At 35.0% G+C, this 24,577-nt stretch overlaps 1 protein-coding gene across 1 annotated transcript in view; it reads right to left on the bottom strand.

Annotated features, from left to right (window-relative positions):
* The window catches only part of FBXL17 (F-box and leucine rich repeat protein 17), a 533,735-nt gene that overhangs the window by 148,805 nt on the left and 360,353 nt on the right, over positions 1–24,577 (bottom strand). Inside the window, exon 7 of the mRNA XM_039469518.2 lies at positions 18,065–18,141. Coding sequence (XP_039325452.1) covers positions 18,065–18,141 — 77 coding nt within the window. The remainder of the gene's footprint in view (positions 1–18,064; positions 18,142–24,577) is intronic.

Genomic DNA, 24,577 nt, shown 5'->3' with positions numbered 1-24,577 from the left:
ACAACTAATTTAAAGTATATCATATGTAGGCTATTAAAAATCAAGGCCACAATTTTGAACAAAATTTTAAAAGTATATTTTTTCATAAATCTGAAAGAGTAGCATAGATTTCAAATCAAGTCTAGGAATGAAGATAAAGCATGAGCTTCATGCAAAAGATAGCGTTAACTACAGAAAGTCTCTACCTTTCCACATAATGTAGGAGTGTGTGGGGGCATCATCAGGTTTGTACTGTTTGGTGTCCTACTCGTCCTCAAGGACCTCTTCCGGCTCTAGAATCAGCATGTTCCTCCACCGAATGATGAGTATCATGGATTATGTTTACATGTTTGGCACATATTCATGCTCGTTCCCTAAATTCTGTGTAGCCCCAAAATATTGTGGAAATAAAAAATGTGACAGAATGTGTGGAAAATAAGCATTAGGGGAATAAGGGACTAGACTTTATAATAACACATTTCACAGGCATGTAAATAACTAATAAATCGGACACTGGTAAGTATAAGCATCAAAAGCTGTGAAAACAAAGAAGCCAGAAATCATGTGCAAATATCAACTTGCTTGATACACTCATCCCCCTTTCTAGCACTTAAAATTTTGTCATGATCCAAGAAAGTAAAAAGAAGATATTACTTAATCTGTTCTAATTCATAATTTTTTTAGAAAGTAAATCATTTGCAACCCTTGAATGCAAGGTGTGTTATAATGGCAAAGCTGACAAATATTTTAGAGGATTTCACCCAATTTCTTTTGTAAACCAGGCCAGAAGGTATCATTCTTAAAAAAAGCCAAGTACATTTGCCTCAACATAAAATATGACTGATGAAATTTGAAACTCTTATTTTGTAGAACAGAAATTTTAAGTTCCTTATTGCTGTTCAAAATTGAGTGCTTAAACCTTATTATTGATGCACATATACAGGTATGCTAGTATAATATATGTGTGTAATAATGCGTGTTATTCATTAAAAATTAATTGGTTACTATAGGATAGAAATAATTTAAAATTTCAAATATATACTCTTCTAGCATATTCAGAAAGTACGATTCTGTATGCTTGCAGCTTGGTCATAAGGTGCTCTCTGTACAAGTGCCTGGTCCTCACAACACCAGAGAGACATCTCTGGACTTCAAACCTCCAAATTTGACTTTATAAAACTGACTTCGGAGAGATTTCCAAACATACAAAGGGCAAGGAAGGGATTGGATCCTATTAGGATTTTATTGTGGTTTTATTTCTAATAGTAGAAAAGAAGAATCCTTTATGAGCAGAAATAAAATATCTTCAAAGCAAACTGCTTTCTTGGAGAAGCTCCTAGAGCCATATGTGAGGAAAGAGATAGTAAGTAGGAAGAGAAAACCAGGGAAATTTAACCTAAGAAAGAAATAGAGACGATTAAAAATACACAAGTATCAATCATCAAACAGTACTTAGCTAGTTTTCTGTACAATTTTTTTATTCTGCTTATAAGAATTATTTACCATACCAAAGTATTTTGGCAGGCAAAATGTATATTATATCAGTATGAACATAGTTCATCTGAAAAGCACATATGTATATATAAGGCAAACCGAAAAGTACCATAACTTCCTGAAGACAGAGTGAATTTTCTGTTTATTCCTAATTTTTGGTTTTTTAAAATACTTTCTCTGCCTGCACTCAGACATTTTCAAGGAAAGCCAAGTCACTTTCAGGCACTTGGCACACACTGCACACAGAGGCACGGAGGCTGGATCAGCCACGTCAACTCAAGACAATTGTTTGAAAAGTTGAAAAGTTCAAAGTATTTATTTAATGTCATGCAGATAAACCCAAGGAAAGAAACACATTTGACAGATAAATTCGAGGTGATTGAGTCTTACAAGCCCAAGGGAGTGTTTTAGGATAAGAGTGAAAATTAACAGTTTAATATTTAAGTTAAAAGTAAGTTTGATTTACTTAATTAGGAAATTAGATGAATAAAACGGTCTTTTTGCCTAAGGAGAAAGTTCCATTTAATATCTATCCTACAGTGAAACTATCAGGGGAAACTGTCTGGTTCTTTGCCTCCCAAAAATATGAGATCGAAGGAATATTAACCCCTGATTGTATAGCTAATAAGATGAATGTGTGGGTTCTGATGAGCTTGGGAAGGTTGGCACCTTCCACCTTGAGAACAGTGTCCATTTTGTACCAAGGAAATCCACCGGTTTTCTACTCTCTAGCAGGTCGTTCACTGACAGATCCAGTTCTTACCTATATATTGAGAGAGAAGTTAAACTAGACCAGTATTTTTCAAACTTCTGGTCATCGTGTTACATGATAAAATTAATCTACTGAGAGTCCAACAAGCACTTTAAATGCAAAATAGATTTCTCACTGCTGGACAAAGAAGTTTTAAAGCACACAAATGTAATACCATACAGTTTGAACACTTTTCTACTTATTTCCAAATGACTAGGTCCAAGGGGTCCATTTTCAACACTTACTTAAAACAAATGCAGAAAATCTGAGACAAAATCAGAAGGGAATCCTAGCAAGCTGATGGACTAGCTAAAATGTAAAACTACTACTTCTCAAGTCCCACCTCTAGCTTCTCCAAAGGTAGAAAATGTGTCTAGGGATTAAGTGAGTGTTGAATTCAAGAAACTACAAGCTTTTAGTATACTGGGAATCCTTGAACGAGAATGCTTTAAAACCTATTGGGGAGAGGCTCACTTTGCTGAGTTGTAATGAGAAGGCTGGATCTGTGATAAGGAATATAAAAGGTTTTAAGCTGGAGGAATACAAGGCATAAGATACAGTGGTGTAAGATTCAAAATGTAGCACAGAATAGAAAAATTCAATCAAAGGAAGCAGGGTTCTTTAGAAAAATGGATGATCCCATGTCTCTAGCATAAAGTGCACAAGAAGAGCCTGGTGTATCTTGACATAATGAGTCCATGTCAGAAGGAAACAGGAATCGACTTGAAGAAGCTTCCACTACCAAAAACAGGGCAATCTGTGTACCAATTAAAAAAAAATTGCAATGGATCACTGAGTTTAAATGCTAATTAAACAACAGCTCTTCATTGATCACCTTTATGAGATGATGCAAAACTACTCAATATTTTAAAAATTGGAAAATAAATGAAAAAAATGTATGTACTATTCCTGCCTTTCCTAAATAAATTGAACTCAGGTTAACTTGCAAGTTGGTATTTATCCAAGGAAGTCCAGCGAAGAGATGAAAAGGGAAAGACCTTCTGGAGAGGCTTAACTCTGTCAATGTTAGTGGATACAAGAATGTGACTCTAATCCATGATAAAAATACAATATAATGCATTGTTTTAATGTTGAATTTATATTGTTTTGAGTGTTACTCTCACTTTCTAAATAGAAAAGTTGCAAGATGTTTGTTTTGTTTTTATTGTTGTTTTTCTTCAAAATAAATCATATGTTAAGTGTCTTAAGTAGGCTAATTAGTAAGTAGTGAAGTAGATTTAGTCCAACATCAGCTGGTGAAGACAAAATTATCTTAAAGAGCAGGTAAACCCGTAAGAGAGCACTTGGGAGTAGAAGATATGGTTTGATACTTTAAAAGAAAGGGATGCAGCTCTAAAGCTTTTTCTCCCTTTTTGCTCCTACTTTTCATTATATCTCAGAAAATGAGGAACACTAAAGCTAAAGAGAATGGAGTAGGTAGAACAAAAAGCCACACTGAAGAGGGACCTGATTTTGACTTCTCAGAGAACATTCTTGGAGAGGCTCTCTCAGGAGAAGAACGTTAATGGGGCCAGGTGCAGTGGTTCATGCCTGTAATCCCAGCACTTTGGGAGGCCAAGGTGTGCAGATCACTTGAGGTCAGGAATTTGAGACCAGCTTGGCCCGCATGGTGAAACCCTGTCTCTACTAAATATACAAAAAAAAAAAAAAAATAGCTGGTCATGGTGGTACCTGGTTGTAATCCCAACTACTAGGGAGGCTGAGACAGGAGAATCACTGAACTCAGGCGGTAAAGGTTGCCGTGAGCCAAGATCACACAACTGTACTCCAGCTTGGGCAACAGAGTGAGACTCCATCTCAAAAAAGAAAAAAAAAAATTAATGGGCAAGTGAGGGTAAATGATAACACTGAGGCCTGAGAACTTCTGAGTCAGGGTTAATAAAGGAATTTAAGATGGCAATAGCTTACATTTCTAGAAATGGTATAATTATGTAGCTCTAGAAATATCTGCACTTTAAAGCTACTATGAAAGTATCTCATTTAATGTCTTAAATTGCTTTAAAATCACTATTTAAATGAAGAAATAAGTCTTATAAGAAGAGAAATTTGAGAAGTCATCTGCATCTGCAATGGTGGAGGTTAGTTTCTGTTTTGCAAATTAATTAAACCCTGTCAGGCCTCAACTTCCTCATTTATTGAAAACAGGTAATACTACTTCTCTCATAATTAGTTGTAATAATTTTACAAGAGGATTAAGAAAAAATCTTAATTCATGAAGAATTATATACACTTTTGAAATCATTTTAGGAAGATATTTGTTGAATACATCAACATACTGAATATCAATGACAGTCTTCCCCTTTCAGCTACAGAACACTTAATCATGGCATACAACTTATATTTGGTATCAGCATGGTAAAGTTATAGTGAACAAGTAAATTCAACCTATTAAGTTCTAGAAGAATATAATTAGATCTCATGGGGTAGCTGCTTTACAACGTTGTTTTTTCATATGCAGATTAACAAATATGGCTGTCTGGATTTAGTTACATTTTTAAGGCTCTGACATCTGGAAAAATCCTGCTGGAAAAAAAAAGTGTCACTAATAATAAATACAAACATATCACTGACCTCTGAGTGATTATGCAAGACACCAACTTAATATTGAATCCTCACTATACTGTTACAAATTATGTAAACCTGAAGCTCTCCAGGCCTCAGTTTCCATGTCTGGAAGCTTGAATATTAATAGTACCTACCTAAAGTAGATAGGAATACTAAGGAAATTAAATGAATAATGCCCACAGAAAACATCCAATAAATTTCAGCTATTCTATCTTTATTATTATTGTTATGAAAGTTTGTATTTGACTTATTTCTAATTTAACTGGATACTTGATTAGTAGTGATAGCCCAAAGTAATATTTCCTTTTACATATTATATGTTAATGGAAGTTGTTACTATGGGAATGCTGCATAAGACAGGAAAAGTCACAATAAAAATTGGAACTTACCCTGAATTTTCAACTAGAATATTTTCATAAAGTTCCTTCAAAAATTTTTCCGTGTTTGCATGTAATCACTTTGGATGATTTCTGTTCTTTCTTTAAAATAACCAACGCATAAAAAGCATCCACTGAGACACCTGTTCTTGCTCTGAGCCTTTCCAAGGGTTGTCCTACCTCAAATGCCCTTCCTTCTCCTCTCTGTTCTCCCATGTCTCTCTTCCACAAATCCTTCTCCAGATATTGCAGTCTATGATGAATCTGTCCTCTCTTTGTGCCTCAACATCTCACAGGTAGAAAACTTTACATGGCTACATCTTCTTTCTCAACGCAAGAGTACCTCTCATCCATCTCTGTATTTCCCTAGAACCCTACCAGTAGCGTGTACACACAGAGTAAAGAATGAAACAAAAATAATAAAACCAGTCTAGAATGAACCCCAGGATTAGAAAGGAATTTAGAGATCATACAGGCTGATTCCCTACCCAATGTTCCTTCTTTCCACATCCTACCTCAGATATTATCTCTGCTTTGATAGTTCTTGTAATAGAGAACTCACTACCACTCAAGATATCTATTTTCAGCCGGGCGCGGTGGCTCAAGCCTGTAATCCCAGCACTTCGGGAGGCCAAGGCGGGTGGATCACGAGGTAGAAAGATCGAGACCATCCTGGTCAACATGGTGAAACCCCCTCTCTACTAAAAATACAATAAAACTAGCTGGGCATGGTGGCGCGTGCCTGTAATCCCAGCTACTTAGGAGGCTGAGGCAGGAGAATTGCCTGAGACCGGGAGGCGGAGGTTGCGGTGAGCCGAGATAGTGCCATTGCACTCCAGCCTGGGTAACAAGAGCGAAACTCCGTCTCAAAAAAAAAAAATATCTATTTTTAAGAAGTTTTAAAAATTACGAAATCATTTCTTCTTTGGGATACTGGAAGTCTAGCATTATTGCAATTATCTTGGTGTTCATTCCAGCTCCATTTAGAACTAACTATCACTGATATAATACTGACAATGGTCAATAATTACACACACACACACACACACACACACACACACACACACACACACAAAACATTGCATAGTACATGGAAAACAATGCTTAGCCTGCATATCCAAGGATACTATGTAATGAGGGTTAAAGATAGGAACTTTGTGAAAAATGACTCTTAATATGATTTGGGACAAATTTCCTATACCTACAGAAGACTGCTTCACAAGACGAATGTTAAACATAGCTACTTAAAATTAGACAATGTATTTCAGAAGTGCTAACAGAAATTGAGGAAAGGAAAGATAAAAAGTTAGTATTTCAGTTAAAAGTTAAATATATAAATTTATTATTTAGCTATAAAAACTAATTTGGAGCAATAACATATATGTACTTGAGGGGTAAGAAGTTAAGGGGTTAGCACACAAAAACAGATTCACATGTCTTTTAAATGAAGGTGAGAATGTTTCTTAATTTTAAAAAACTATTAAATGTGAAGCTAGAGTTAATCTTCGAGTTGGTTGTGGTGGTATTTTCTTGAAAGAATGTTTTAAGAAGTCCCTCTCAATAGATTTGACATTTGTAGTCTATTCTAGCAAGACACACTGATAAGAGATGTCACTGCTCAGTGTTTTATTTCAAGGTTACTTAGCTGCAGTCTTGGGATGACCTAGGAAATAGGAAAGAACGTCAACAACTTCTTTGCTGTTGAGCAAAGAAGAAAGTATTTAGAAAAGCTTAATAATTAAATACCAAATTTTGGGTAAAAAATCATTTCCATTATGTATTAGTCTGCTTTCATGCTGCTGATAAAGATATACCCAAGACCAGGTAATTTATAAAGAAAAAGAGGTTTAATAAACTCAGAGTTCCATATGGCTGGGGAGGCCTCACAGTCATGGTGGAAGGTAAAAGGCACATCTTACATGGCAGCAGGCAAAAGAGAATGAAAGCCAAGCAAACTGGGGAAATCCCTATAAAACCATCAGACCTTGTGAGACTTATTCACTGCCATGAGAACAGTATGGGGGAAATCGCCATTATGATTCAATTATCTCCCATTAGGTCTCTCCCACAACATATGGCAATTATGGGAGCTACAATTCAAGATAAGATTTAGGTGGGAACACAGCCAAACTGTATTACATTTCTAAGCAAAAGAACATAACATCCCCTAAATGTAACAGTAAGAACATAAATCTGGTAATGGGGAACCCCAGGAAACCAGGAAAAAAAAAAATTTAGAAATGGAGAGGAATGACTTTTAAGATGGAAATATAAACAAGGAAAATTTGCAAGACTAGATTTAGCAGTTTAGTACTGTTTTGTTAGAAACAATAAAAGTTACCAATATTTAAATAATAGAATGGAAAAAAGTGTGAATAATCAAAAGTAAACATTAGCACATTCTTTTTGACTTACAAATATATTTTCTAAAGTTCTTCTCTGTCACTTTACAACTATTAGAGTTATTCCTAATGACAAAAGGAATATTCCTCCTGACAAAAGGAGTGGAATCTTACCTAGCAATCTTGGAGCAGTTTAAAATACTATTTGAAAACGAATCAAAACATAAAATGAAAAAACAAGGAATTTCATTTAAAATGGGAGATCATGTGATGCATACCTAATAATATGAAAAACAAAATGATATAATAAAAAGCAAAATTATTTTTGGTATAGAGTTTTCTTTTTGTTTTTCTTGAATAATTTATCAGTGTTAGTCTGGCAACAAAAGACAAGCACTCTTGATACTGGGGTTAATCAGAATGCTTGTTGGGGTTTCTTTTGTTTCATGAGTGTATTTACTTTGATAATGTATTCCAGATCCTAACTTGGGTTAACTAACAGCTTAAAAGGGTTCTTATCCCAAGGAGAGGTAGGAAAAGTACAACCTTTTAATCTTTCAATAGTATCAGAAGGTAAACAAGGCTGGAGTGAGGCATGGGTTACACCAAAATAATGACTATTGTCACTAGGCCACTCCCTGCCATTCTTCTTGTCTGGAAAAGAAGACGTATTCTTTTTTTCTTTCTTTTTTTTTTTTTTAATAAGCAGGCTAGCCCTGTCCTCTGGATCGTACCAGAATTTTCCCTTCAGGAATGTAGAAACTAAACATCTGAATCTAGCACATGGCCCAGCACATAGTGGGTGCTGAATCAATATTTTTTGACAGAATATTACTTTGGACAGAATGAAATATTTTTTATCATGTCTGACATATGGCAGCCCAACTAAAATGACTTCTCCAATCATAATCATGTACAACGTGACCTTATTGACTTGGAAGGCCTTTTGCCCAGAGCAATTCAAAAGTTTTGTCAAGCCACATGATTATGTTAAAAAGTCCCAGGTTAGTAATATGATCAAGAATACTGGACAGCCAAAGACAGCCCCAGGAGAGCAGTCCACGGGTCTATGGAAACCTCAGAGAAGCATGTGGAACGGTCTTTAGTGAGGCTATGGGTTGTCAGTGATCGTGTATGCCCTCAAACAACAACGTCAATATTTGAGTGTTTCCAGTTCTCTTTCATTAAGATTATTCCACTACTTAAAAATGGAAATGAAAAATATCTCGAGAGTGTATCTCTAGGGCCCACAGGAGGGCTAAACTGAAAAAAATATATATATAACCAGGAAGAAACCTGGGTCCTTTTTACAACTGCCCCCGGATACAAGGGTCACAATGGTAAAATTCACTGCAGAGACACTAACGAAGATAAGCGCTTTATTCATCCATCTCATTTATTACACCGTATGAGGTGCTGTTCAGTCCGAGAGGAAGACCACTTCCTCCCTTGGCCTGAGTGACACAGTGATTTCTGCTTCATGTCTTTCTCTTAATCCCAAGGATACACTTTTCTGAAGTAAGTAAATTTTCAAAAGAAAAGTGAGCCAAAAAGTATGGTGGTAAGTATTTGCTGACAAATTGTTCCGGGAACAAAGAAAAGCGGAAGGGGAGCAATGAGAAAATGATCCACATAAAATGAAAGTAGCTCAAAGAAGAGATAGCCGACAAATCTAAGACGAAGCCAAATTAAAGGTTTTAGACTTTTTGCTGCACCTTTTTCTATTCTCTACCAAAAATCTTATTTAGATAGCTTAGCTCTGGACATCAAGTAGGCAGGTATAGACTAATGTAGGTCAAATTGCTAAATAATGATTTTCTATAAACAGAAAAGCTGCATTTGGAAGAGGAGAAGGGCTAATTCTTCTTCAGAGGGAGAGAGAATGAAGAGTCTATTGTGATAAGAACTGTCAATTAGTGAGTGTCGACTATGCCACCAGGCACTACATGGGTGTTTCATATTGATTTTCATTAAAGTTTGTGGCAGATGGCAAAACTAGGAAGTTATGTAACTTGCTTTAGGTTACAAAGAAAAGAAGTGGCAAAGCTGGAATTTTAACTGAACTCTCTTAGTATTTTTTCCATAACACTGCCAATTATATACATTTGTTCAGTGACATAGGAATGACAGTATTATATTTCTCTTCAGAGAGCAATTTCCTAAGATTGTATTTTCTATTTAGCTGTGTCTGAATTATTGATTTGTTTATAATTGCTACCCTTTTCCATAAAGATCTGTGTTCAATTTGGGGAGTAAGAAGGCTATTAGCATGATTGTTTTCTTTATGACAACTATATCATATATCAATTAAAATAAATGTAATTCTGTAATAGCCTGGCCGGGTGTTACTAAGTATTATGATACTACATTTAACACCTGTGAGAATCTTGACAAAAATTACAAATGATATGCCAGGTGAGGGGCTGTTTCTGAATCAATGAAGCCCTTAAAAAAATAAAAATAAAAAAATCTCAGCATACTGTACTACAAAAATATACATACCCACCACCACAGAAAGAGGAGGCCAAAACAGACTCACCAGCTTGAACACAAGTAAAGCAATAGGAAGCAGAATCATGGAGTTGTCTCTTAAAGGATGAAACTCCCCCTGTATCAGATGTAAATCAAATTTCACAGTTTCTAATTAGCTTCAATAATCAACAAGCCCTATAGAGTATGTTTCTACTTATGCAGTTAAAGAAGGAAAAGGGAATCTCTTTTTCCTTCTTAGAATTTGTAATAATAGGGTAGGGAACACAGTCTCTCCAGCAGAGCAGTTACCTGCAATAACACGCTGTTTCTCTGGTTATAATGAATAATCTTTTTGCTGCCTTTTTGAACAAAAATTACCCATATAGCATTGGCATTATAGTGGGGGAAAAGATGAGATGAGCTGAGCTTTCAGTAATTTGTTTAATTGTATCATCAGACAGCAAATGTACTACAATTTCGTAACCTATCAACCTTTCCCTCTCTTCCTGAATTGTGCCCCAACATTTTGAAGAACAGAACCAACAGATGCAAAGACTTTCACCATGAACCTTTTGAATACTTGAAATCCTAGTGAAAAAGGAAGATAAGATGGGGCAGAGAGCTTGAGAGCCAGAGGGACTGAGGTCCAAGAAAAAGCATGATCATTTTCTTATCACCATGGAGAGGAAAGTCCACAAAAGTTTCACTTCCGATTCTGCTCAAATGAACAAGATCAGTTGTCAACTTTGGCTGACATTATCTTCATCTAGTCAAGTTTTACAAAACCACTGGTTGGGCTCCACCTCAAGGAAATTCTAATTTGACTAGTTTTAGGTAAGGCTTGTATATCAATATGTTTTAGAAACTCTTCAGGTAGTCTAACATGCCGACAGGGTTGAGAAACACTGAACTAAAATAATTGAGAGACACAAATAAATGTAAACTGTACTGGTAAGGATTTAATGTAAACCTCTTCCAATTAGGAAAGGAGGCAGAATTCTGAATGAATCTTGTTTTTATCCCACTCCTGTAGAAGAACAACATTTACTAGCAGTATACACTGTGCTACTCACGAGATTAGGTACCAGATACATACAGAAGCATGAAGTCAGATATTAATTCCTCATTTTGCAACTGAGGAAATGGAGCATCCTGTATGGGAAGAAACTTCCCTAAGGTCAAATTACAGAGACAGAACTTGATTCCAGATGTGTCTCAACTCCAGAGCTTTTTCTCTTCTCCGTATCTTCTGAAACATTTCTTTTTGTTATTGATAACTTAGGCACTAGGTACTAGGCACTGCCTTTGTTATGACACAAAGTATCTCTATGCCTTCAGAACAAAGTGTGACTTTAGCAAAATTTTACACTGTAGAACCTCAGAAGAGTTCATCATAAGGGATTTAATCCATAGCTCCCAGCTATTAGCTACCTGACAATTGGCAGTTAGAAAGGGAGAAATATATAAAAAGACTGGAGGAGCAAGTAGTGACAAGTTTCAAATGAATGAATGAATATATTAGTTAATTAACAAATCTACATGTGTATATATACAATATACATATATAACACACACACAGACACACACCTACTCTCACTCTCTCTCTCTCATAGACACACACATGCACGCATGCACGCACACTCAGTATATCCTGTGTTGGTCAGGGAGAATCCTTTAGGGCCTGGACAATGCAATACAGAAGATTTAGAAAGTTAACCATGTCTAAATAGCAATATAATAGCCAAACCAGAAAACAAACTACAAGTAAAGAAAAATATATTAAAACATAGTCCAGCTCTGTGAGGGGAAGGGCGTCCGCCATTACCGAGGCAGTCTGCCATTACTGAGGCAGTCCCTGTATATTGAAAGAGACATGTCATAAAGGAGAGCTCAGGCTGACATCTGGTAGGTATCCTTCTGGGACAAAGATAACAGAGATGAAACTGGCAGAAACCCTTACTGTTCTACAGCTGCTGCAGGTAATCCCCAGGCAAGCAGGGTCTGGAGTGGACCTCTAGCAGTCCTACAGCAGAGGGGCCTGACTGTTAAAAGGAAAACTAAAAAACAGAAAGAAATAACTTCACCATCAACAAAAAGGACATCCACTCAGAGACCCCATCCGAAAGTCACCAACTACAAAGACCACAGGTAGATAAACCCACAAAGATAGGAAGAAACCAGTGCAAAAAGGATGAAAACACCAAAAACCAGAAAGCCTCTCCTCCAAGGGATCACAACTACTCATCAGCAAGGGAACAAGGCTGGATGGAGAATGAGTCTGATGAATTGACAGAAACAGGCTTCAGAAAGTGGGTAATAACAAACTTCTCTATGCTAAAAGAACATGTTGTAACCCAATGCAAAGAAACTAAGAACCTTGAAAAAAAGGTTCGATGATATGCTAATGAGAATAAACAGCTTAGAGAAGAATATAAATGAACTGATGGAGCTGAAAAACATAACAAAAGAACTTTGCAAAGCATATACAAGTTTCAATAGCCAAATTGGCCAAGCAGAAGAAAAGATATCAGAGATCAACTCAATGAAATAAAACGAGAAGGCAAGATTAGACAAAAAAGAGTAAAAAGAAATGAACAAAGCTTCCAAGAAAAATGGGATTATGTGAAAAAACCTAATCTGTGTTTGATAAGTGCACCTGAATGTGATGCAGAGAATGAATCCAAGCTGGAAAACATTCTTCAGGATATTATCCAGGGAAACTTCTCCAACCTAGCAAGGCAGGCCAATATTCAAGTCCAAGAAATACAGAGAACACCACAAAGACATTCCTCAAGAAGAACAACCCCAAAGCACATATTCGTCAGATTCACCAGGGTTGAAATGAAGGAAAAAATGTTAAGGGCAGCCAGAGAGACAGGTTGGGTTACCAACAAAGGGAAGCCCATCACACTCACAGTGGATCTCTCAGCAGAAACCCTACAAGCCAGAAGAGAGTGGGGATCAATATTCAACATCCTTAAAGAAAAGAACTTTCAACACAGAGTTTCATATCCAGCCAAACTAGGCTTCATTAGCAAAGGATAAATAAAATCCTTCATAAACAAGCAATTGCTCAGAGAGTTCATCATCACCAGACCTGCTTTACAAGAGCTCCTGAAAGAAGTACTAAACATAGAAAGGAACCACTAGTACCAGCCACTCCAAAAAAGTACTAAATGGTAAAGACCATTGACACAATGAAGAAACTGAGTCAACTAATGGGAAAAACAACCAGCTAGCATCAAAATGGCAGGATCAAATTCACACATAACAATATTAACTTTAAATGTAAATAGGCTAAATGCCCCAATCAAAAGACACAGACTGGCAAATTGGATAAAAAGTCAAAACCCTTTGGTGTGCTATATCCAGGAAACCCAGCTCACACACAAGGACACATACGAGCTCAAAATCAAGGGATGAAGGAAGATTTACCAAGCCAATGGAGAGCAAAAAAAAAGCAGGAGTTGCAATCCCAGTAACTAATAAAATAGACTTTAAAACAACAGAGATCAAAAGAGACAAAGAAGGACATTACATAATGGTAAAAGGATCAATGCAACAAGAGCTCATGATCCTAATACATACACACCCAATATAGGAGCACCCAGATATATAAAGCAAGTTCTAAATGACCTAAAAGAGACTTAGATTCCCACGCAATAACACTGGGAGACTTTAACACTCCACTGTCAATATTAGACAGATCAACAAGACAGAAAATTAACAAGGATATCCAGGACTTCAACTCAGACCTGGACCAAACAAACCAAATAGAAATTTACAAAACTCTCCACCCCAAATCCGCAGAATATACTTTCTTCTCAGCACATCACACTTACTCTAAAATTTACCACATAATTGGAAGTAAATCACTCCTCAGCAAATGCAAAAGAATGGAAATCATTAACAGTCTCTCAGACCACAGTGCAATCAAACTAGAACTCAGGATTAAGAAACTAACTCAGAACCACACAACTTCATGGAAATTGAACAACTGGCTCTTGAATGTTGACTGGATAAACTATGAAATGAAGGCAGATATAAAGATGTTCTTCGAAACCAATGAGAACGAAGACACAACACACCAGAATCTCTGGGACACATTTAAAGCAGCGTTTAGAGGAAAATTTATAGCAATAAATGCCCACATGAGAAGCAAGGACATATCTAAAATTGACACCCTATCATCAAAATTGAAAGAGCTAGAGGAGCAAGATTCTAAAAACTCAAAAGCTAGAAGAAGACAAGAAATAACTAAGATCAGAGCAGAACAAAAGGAGATAGAGACACAAAAAACTTTCAAAAAAGTAATAAATCCAGGAGCTGGTTTTTTGAAAGGATCAACAAAATAGACCACTAGCCAGATTAATAAAAAAGAAAAGGGAGAATAATCAAATAAATGCAATAAAAAATGATAAACGGGATATCACCACAGATTCCAGAGAAATTCAAACCATCATCAGAGATTATTACAAACAACTCTATGCACATAAACTAGTAAACCTGGAAGAAATGGATGAATTCCTGGACATTTACATTCTCCAAAGCCTAAACCAGGAAGAAGTCGAAACCCTGAACAGACCAATAACAAGGTCTGAAGTTGAGGCAGCAATTAAGAGCCTACCACCCAAAAAAAGCCCAGGTCCAGATGGGTTCACAGCCAAATTAAACCAGACATACAAAGAGGAGCTGGTACCATTCCTTCTGAAACTATTCCAAATAATCCAAAAAGAAGGAATCCTTCCCAAATCATTTTATGAGACCAACATCATCCTGATACCAAAACCTGGCAGAGACTCAGCAAGAAAAGAAAACTTCAGGCCAATATCCATGATGGACATAGATGCAAAAATCTTCAATAAAATACTGGCAAGTTGATTGCAACAGCATATCAAAAAGCTTATCCATCATGATCAAGTAGGCTTCATCCCCAGGATGCAAGGCTGGTTCAACATATGCAAGTCTATAAATGTACTTCACTGATAAACAGAACCAAAGACAAAAACCACATGATTATCTCAATTGATGCAGAGAAGGCCTTTGACAAAATTCAACAGCCTTTATGCTAAAAACTCTGAATAAACTAGGTATCCTTATGATAAACCCACAGCCAATATCCTACTGAATGGGAAAAACTGAAAGCATTCCCTTTGAAATCTCCCACTAGACAAGGATGCCCTCTCTCACCACTCCTATTCAATATAGTATTGGAAATTCTAGCTGGAGCAATCAGGCAAGAAAAAGAAATAAAGGGTATTCAGTTAGGAAAGGAGGAAGTCAAATTGTCTCCATTTGCAGATGACATGATTGTATATTTAGAAGACCCCATGACTGTATATTTAGAAGACCCCATTATCTCAGCCCCAAATTTCCTGAAACTGATAAGAAACTTCAGCAAAATCTCAGGATACAAAATCAATGTGCAAAAATCACAAGCATTCCTATACAGCCATAACAGACTTAAAGACAGCCAAATCAAGAATGAACTGCCATTCACAATTGCTACAAAGAGAATAAAATACCTAGGAATACAACTACCGAAGGATGTAAAGGATCTCTTCAAGGAGAAATAGAAACCACTGCTGAAGGAAGTATGAGAGGGAAAAAAATAGATGGAAAAACATTCCTTGCTCATAGTTAGGAAGAATCAATATTGTGAAAGTGGCCATACTTCCCAAAGTAATTTATAGATTCAATGCCATCCCCATCAAGCTACCTATGACCCTCTTCACAGAATTGGAAAAAATCACCTTAAACTTCATATGCAACCAAAAGAGAGCCCACATAGCCAAGTCTATTCTAAGCAAAAAGAACAAAGCTGGAGCCATTAGGCTACCTAACTTCAAACTACACTACAAGGCTACAGTAATCAAAACAGTATGGTACTGGTACTAAAACAGAGAAATAGACCAATGGAACAGAACACAGGCCTTGCAGGCAACGCCACACATTTACAACCAACTGATCTTTGTCAAACCTCACAAAAACAAGCAATGGGGAAAGGATTCCCTGTTTAATAAATGGTGTTGGGAAAACTGGCTAGCCATGTGCAGAAAGCAGAAACTGGACCCCTTCCTGACACTTTACACTAAAATTAACTCCAGATCAATTAAAGAATTAAACATAAGACCTAAATCCATAAAGACCCTAGAAGAAAACCTAGGCAAAACCATTCAGGACATAGGGATAGGCAAGGACTTCATGACTAAAATACCAAAAGCATTGGCAACAAAAGCCAAAATATACAAATGAGATCTAATTAAACTCCAGAGATTCTGCACAGCAAAAGAAACAATCATTAGAGTGAATCAGCAACCTACAGAATGGGAAAAAATTTTTGCAATCTACCTATCTGACAAAGAACTTATATCCAGAATCTACAAAGAACTAAAACAGATTTACAAGAAAAAAAAAACAAACCCATTCAAAAGTGGGCAAAGGATATGAACAGACATTTTTCAAAAGAAGACATATATGGGGCCAACAAACATATGAAAAAATGCTCATCATCACTGGTCATTAGAGAAATGCAAATCAAAACCACACTGAGATACCATCTTATGCCAGTTAGAATGGTAGTCATTTAAAAATCTGGAGACAACAGATGCTGGAGAGGATGTGGAGAAATAGGAACACTTTTACACGGTTGGTGGGAGTGTAAATTAGTTCAACTATTGTGGAAGACTGGTGATTTCTAAAGGACCTAGAAATAGAAATTCCATTTGACACAGCAATCCCATTACTAGGTATATATCCAAAGGATTATAAATTTTTCTATTATAAAGACACATGCACACATATGTTCACTGCGGCACTGTTTACAATAGCAAAAACCTGGAACCAACTCAAATACCCATTGATGATTACTGGACAGGGAAAATGTGGCACATATATACCATGGAATACTATGCAGCCATAAAAATGACGAGTTCATATTTTCTATAGGGACATGGATCAATCTGGAAACCATCATTCTCCACAAACTGACACAAGAAACAGAAAATCAAACACTGCATGTTCTCACTCATAGGTGGGTATTGAACAATGAGAACACATGGACACAGGGAGGGGAGCATCACACACTGAGGTCTGTGGTGGGGAACTAGGGGAGGAACAGTGGGGGGTAGGGAGTTGAAGAGGGATAACATGGGGGGAAGTGCCAGATACAGGTGATGGGTATGGAGGCAGCAAAACACATTGCCATGTATGTACCTATGCAACAATCCCGCATGTTCTGCACATGTACCCCAAAACCTAAAGTGTAATAAAATAAATACACACACACACACACACACACACACACACACACACACACATATATCAGAAAAGCTAAAAGAAAACCTTTTCATTCTCTTATAAAGCCTAATATATTTTCAGGTTAAAACTATATAATTAGATTAAATACACAAATGCTTAAAAAAATATTATAAAGTTAAACAAAAAAGGAAGGTCTAGGTTATTTTTCTTTATGACTCCAACAATATGACTTCATATTTTTCATAATTGTAGAAAACAATTTGCTTTTCTCCACTTTAAAAGAATATTGAAAATTAAGATAATTCAAAATGTTGCATATAAATGTATACCCTTTACTTCCTATATCCACAAATGAACATTTCCAATGCATTTCAGAATTTAAAGCATTAAGAAGTTTGTCATTTAAAATGTCAGCAGATATGCCTTTGACATGATATTACATTAAGCAAATAAACTCTGTAATAATTTTCTTATTTATATGTATTATGCCCAACATTTTATTGTCTAGAAACTTATTTTCATTGTATACTTCTTTTAGCTACATTTCTTAATCTTGTGTGAGTGTGTGCACACATTCGTGTGTGTGTGTGATCACATGTGGCAATGAATTCATATGCATATTCATTTTACTACTGTTCTTAGCTCATAAATTTTTTTGTTTTTATTTTTTGGTATGGTCAGAATCAGCACAAATGACGATAGACAGTCTCTATGATATAGTTCTTGATTTCTTTCTAAAAACTTTCAATGATTTTGTAACTTTTTATGCTTAAAAAGGATTAGGGCAACGGTTCATTACCTACCATAATCTGTGATTTTACAGGACACCAAATACAGCTCTTTGAGGTTTTGTCCTTCCTTTGCAATGACCTCCACACACCTGAAACACACACAAAATGTGGTGAGTTATACTAATGCATTTCCAGTTAAATTAGCAAGGGTTTGAATATAACAGAAAGAGGTCAGTATTTGATGAATGCCACAGTTCTCTTCTGTCAACAACCTTCTTTCAAAGTGTTTCAGGAAAGGTATTATATTCCCTGCTTTAAAGTGAAGTGCTTTCATACCTAAATGACTTCATTTAAATACATTTATGACTAGTGCATCTTTTAAAACCAAAGAGCTTAGAAAGAGTCCCATAAGAGAATTGTTACATTTGGTAATAAAGGACTAGTAAACATATGCTATTTAATGAATATATATCATTTACATAATAAAATAATACAAAACAATTATAACAAAACTGTAGAATATAGATGGTCATTATAGGTAGATGGCTATACACACATGGTTCAATTATTAATGATGGAATCAGGTAACACTGAAATAATATTTTTTGCAAAATTTTATTCCACATAATACAAAAATATATTCAAAAAAGCTATAACTTTAACAGATTAAAGATGAAAGAAAATATGCACATATAACTTTAAAATCTTTTACTTTAAAGTATGTTATTCTTAATTTTTAAATAAATTTTAGGTTTAGGCCATTTTAACAATATAGATAATAGATATTTAAGACTGTCTTTTCTGGTTTCATTTAAGTTATTATTTTTTTAATGGCGTACTCTGCTCTAATAGTCTTAGTGGAAGTTTTATTACAGAATTGAATGAACTTTAAAAATAATGATTAACAATACTGTCAATTGGTGGCTCAGTTTCCTATAACATCAGAAAAATTTGTGCAGTCATACTGACACACAGGCAAATGCACCCTTCAATGCAGTCCCTGTTTCAATCTTTATAAATAACAGTTAAGTAAAGGGTAAAAGCAAAAAGAGTCATTAACCTTTTCTAGGAGGAAAGGATCAAATAATTTGATACCTGTGTGCATAATCTATCAAAAAATTACTCAGTATCCATCTCTGTCTTTCCTATATTTTATTTGCTGTCTGGCTTATTTGTAGGAATCTTCATAAAATGTCAGGAAATTTTATACAATTTTACTTCACATAATTCATTATTGAAGGTTAAATTAGTTATAGAGAAGACAAATTTCTTTTAAAATATTTTTATGGAATTTCATTTTAATGGAATGATAAACATTTCAAATTTCCTCAGAATAACCAAATAAACATTCTTTTTTTCACTATTAAAAAAAAAGATTTATGAAAAAATGGATATGCTTTTCCATGTCTAAAATAGGAAACTTAAAACAGTAATACAATCCAATTATGACTGATACTGGTTGTCAGGGAAATTTTAAAACTTAATTCCACGTCATATGGTTTTAAGATAATATTTGAATAAATTCATTTAAAAAGGATAAAAAGAGAAATGAAACATTACCAACAATAATCACGTTTTATATGGTTATTTTATATGGTAAAAACTATTTTTACATGCTCAGAGTATTAAATAAAGGCCCCATATGACTGTAACATCCTAAGTCATTAAAAAGTAACCTGACTACTTTCTGTCAAATCAAATATACATATCTAATGTTCTCTTCTATGATAAAAAACCTAACAGATCCAATATTTTGCATGGCCACCAAAAATCATTAATTATAGTTTGTTCTTATGCTCTATTAAAATAGTTCAAAATGCCTGATTTGTATTTGATTATGCTCTAAACAAATGCAATATCCTATTTATCTTCCTTCTATGTGATTTTACATTAGATATGATATAAGCATATATGATCATTAAAGACATACAGATAACTACAAATAACAAATGACACAAATTGACTTCACTGTACAAGCCAAATCAAATGTTAATACATAGGCAACAAGAACCAACATTTATATAAAATAAGATGATCAATCACTGAATAAAGACTGTCCTAAAACTGATAAAAGTTCATGAACATCAGGTTTCCCACTTACTGACAGAGAAAAGTTCAAGAGGTATAGACAATCATGAATGCATACTATAAAATCATTTGGCATACTCAGGAGGCAATACAGTGGCCAACAGATAACACATTATTAAGAGTGAACAATGCCTTTCAGACAAAAAAGGGAGAAATATAAGAGAAAAGCAATTTGCTTTTTATAGAGATTCATTTCAATAGCTCTGCTCTTGAAAGTTTAGGTACACAAGGTTTCCAAATACTTTCAACTACCCTGATTACAGCCAGTGTGCCAAAAGTCAGGTACAACATAGAACTATTCGTGAAATAAAAATTCATGGAGACAAAACCATACTCCTTGAAAGACTTGTAGCAAAATATTAATTTTGTATCTGTTATGGATTTTATATGCAAGAAGAGAAACCCCAAGTTCTGTGATTGTGGACGGAAACTTCATATATATTAAAACAAAAAATGGAGTGGTGGAAATAAGTAGATAAAGTAGCTGTTGTTTTGAGAACTGAAAATGGAAGTGGTTTGTATTATCCCATTACTACAAATTGGTGGAAATGGAATACCACCTCATGTTCCTGGCTAGTGCCTAAAGTCTGATAATCCATCAATGCATCGTTTCCCTGGCAGCATGTGGTGACAGCATGTGGAGAGATGGTAAGTGGTGACTGTCCTTTTTGCCTGAAACTTTTAGAGTCCAATCTATAACATATTTACAAGTAGTACATAACACAAGTCTGTGAATATATTTACTTCAAATAATTCCACTGTTTTACAAAGAATCTTGGCTCAAGTCATAACCTTTAGTGTATTAAAATCAGAGCAATTCCCAGTTCACTGTATAGTATATATGCAAAAACAAACTCATAAATCTTAGTATGGATTATAGATACAACTAGTTAAGAGGTATTTATAAATTGATACCAATAAAAGAGAGAAATGTGTGCAAAGTGATCATCTTGAAGCAAGAAGGAGAGTGATAGATGTTTACTTCTTCATCACCTTTCTCACTCACAGATATCACATAGAATATTCATTAATCATAGTGATGAGTTAATTTGGTCCCTAGGAGCAAGCCATGAATCTCTAAACTCAGAATCTAGAATTCAAATTTTTCCTATTCTTCCCCAACCCCTTGTCCCATCATTCCTATAAACAAAGCTCAGAATATCATATGGCTAACACTGTCTATGGATCAGTAGGTTAAAAAATTTCCCACTTCATATATGGTAACATAAGGAGTTATAAAATTTTGGAAAAGGGCTGTCTCCTTACAGAAACTAACAATGTATAAGATAATTAAGAAAAATTTATAACATGGGAAAATGGCATATTGGATAAATACTGAAGAATATAAAATACTTTTAAAGTAGCTCATGAAAGTCAAGCACAATTAAGACTACCAAACCCTAAGGAGAGATCTGTCTTAACAAGAGAGAATAAAGGAATCAAAAGACACACATTCTAGTCTCCCCTCCAGGGAATCACAGAACAATCACATACATTTTTTGGAGCCATACATCATCATTCTCTACAAGATAAGTTCATATGAAAAAGTTCTCCAAATAAAATATCTTAGGATCTTTTAAATATACTTTAATTTATTCTGAATTGCCTACCCTCAGTTTATTTTCCTGCTTTTATGTTTTGGCAGGGGTCTGAAGAGAATTAAAAAAAAAACATTGCTACCATTGTAAATTCTTGAGTAACAGCTGTTGAGTACATATATATATATATAAACTCTTTTAGAATACAGAAAAAGGGCCAGAAAACCTGCTCCAAAGTATCCTAAGCATCCAAAGTTATTTTTGATAATAATGTAATTTTATGCTCACTTGCTTTTGATAATGTTCTAAAATGCACCTGAAACATTTGATGAAATATGAAGAGCAACAGAAAGGTTACTTTTGTAAGCTAGATAGAATTTTTTTTAAAGATAAGAAGGCATTACTTATTTTCAGTAGAGGGAAAATCTGTCTCTTTAGCAATAGATTCCTAATCATATGATTTATGTGAAGGGTAAAGGTTAATGAATTAAGCTGTGTAAGCTTCAAAACTATCAAAGAAATTCAAAAGAGCCTTGAATTATGGAAAACAATGGTCCATTCTACATACATACCAAATTTTTATGTTTTTCTGTCTCCTACTCAAAAGCTAGAACATGGCATTAGTGACAATTGAAAAGAACTAATGAGGAAATATGACTACATCGCTTGCAATAGGAGTGTCCTAGGAGACCTTGTTACTGTTTGTGATGTGCTTCAAACCCAAAAGAAGCTAATTGGAGCTGCCAGACACTGGTTTGCAAATCTCACTTTAAAGGACAGGCTCAATCACCTCAGAGGTGTGAGAAGAAATGTCCCCATTAGTGTGTACCTATGCAACAATCTTGCATGTTCTTCACATGTACCCCAAAACTTAAAATGCAATAAAAAAAAGAAAATATGATATTCTAGACACACACACACACACACACACACACACACACACACACACACACACACAAAGAAATGTCCCCATTAGTGATGCATTAGTATGTGGCTTGGTGAATTTCTAAATAAAATTTGCAATGTTCTTTCCTAAGTCACTTTTATATTTGAATAATAGATATATCTTTAAGTGAAACACAAATGCAACAAGACAAAAACAATCCCACAGATCTAAAACAAAGAACTATGAAGAGTGCCATAAAGTAATTGGCAAATAAGTGCAACTGGGAGCTAGGTAGTTTTAAGGTTGAATAAACATGTGGATCAAACCTCAAAATTCCTGAAACCAACAAATCATAAAAGTGATCTATTTGGAGGTTTTAGAAATAGAACCTCAGTTTCATCATTTCTTGAAACTAAATAAGCCAAAAATCCAACCTATGTTACATAGATTGTAAGTGGGTAGGGGCTTAAGTAGCTACAACACACACACACACACACACACACACACACACACACACACACGAAGGGAGTAAAAAGTGTTCATGAGATCTAAAGAGAGTAACAAGAGAGCAAACAGTCCCATGCTGCAGAAGCTCATCCTGACTAATTCATACGTGGTCATTTAAGCGATAGCAGAGGTCACCAAAACACAATTTGGTATCTTATAGAAAAAATAATGGTATCTGATTGATTTTTGTAAAGCTCCAAATCAAGTTTTACTGAAGGATAATCCAATCCCAGTGCAGTAAATGAATGAGTACAATTTATAGGTTTAGGTTTACTCTGCTTTCAGAAAATGCACAATAAAAAAGAATTCTGTGTGCAAAAGGGATAAATTTACAGGTAAACTTTTACAAGATTAGTCAATTCAAGAATCTACTAATACACTTGATCTCAGTCAAAAGGCCAAGCAATCAAGAATCTATTAATAGTATGTTTCTCCTTAATATATTTGAATACAATCTCACTTATGAGCCTTATATTTATAGTTACTTTTTCTAAGTAATAGTACACCTTAATGTTGCAGAAATAGCATGAAATAGTTTTATTTTTAATCTTCAAGTTAAACAGCTGGACATAAATGACAAATACAAGATTATTTCTGGAACATGACAGATGGTATCAAGGTGATATGTTAAATGCACTTTGTATTTTACAGTGTACTTATTTGTAAATGCTCCTCTATTCAATCCTATTGACAACAAAATACCAAATATACACCTGAGTCAATTTTTCATGTAAACTTCTGAAAATGTGCTCATAGAAGAAATGTTTACTGCAAGAAAGATTTTTTTGTTTAAGGTTGGCTCGCAATTAAAATGCGAGAGCATTTGCTCAAAGCACGTTCTTAATATACCACAGGGGCATAGACTAGGAGTGACATGCAAAATGTCACCAGCTCCACCAGTTAACAACAATTATCTTGGGACACTCATTAAGTTCTCACTACCAAATGTTATTCTCTAGAAAGCCAATATCTGATTAGTGTGGCTGAGATTAATTTAAGCTCTTGCTACTTAAATAGTAGCAAACTGATGCCCATTTTGCCACACTGAGAAGTAATAGAAGTCCACAAAATTAGAATAGTAGTGTTTTGTTGTTTATGTTTTAATGACACACAGCACAAGAGGTGGCCTACAGACTGAAATGTTACTGAAACTTAAGTTCTCTGGCTTTGCATCTTTGCCAACAGAGGGTGTTACACCTTTAAGGGAAAGAAGGCAGAGAAGATGCCATTTGCTGATTCTTTCTGGACCACTCTCTCCCTGGATGTCTGTGACATTAAACAGGTTTTCTAATTGGAGAATAGGATTTAGCACTGAAAAGTAATATAGCAACAAAATAATACTTTTCATATATTTAGGAATGGCCATCACAAACTGCCGTTATGAAAATAAGTTTTTCTTCATGTATATAGTAAAATATGTTTAAATTTAATTTGAGTTTTTCTTAGAATACTTTAAAAATGTTTTTTAGCCAGAATAAAGGCTGCAATATTTCACAATGCACATTTTCTTTAAGCTGTGCATTAAGAAAACAAGATGATTAAAGGATTTTCTGAGGGGTGAGTATA

The sequence above is a fragment of the Saimiri boliviensis genome, chromosome 1, assembly GCF_048565385.1.
Source record: "Saimiri boliviensis isolate mSaiBol1 chromosome 1, mSaiBol1.pri, whole genome shotgun sequence".
Taxonomy (NCBI): Eukaryota; Metazoa; Chordata; class Mammalia; order Primates; family Cebidae; genus Saimiri; species Saimiri boliviensis.
This window is presented reverse-complemented; position numbering and strand designations above follow the sequence as displayed.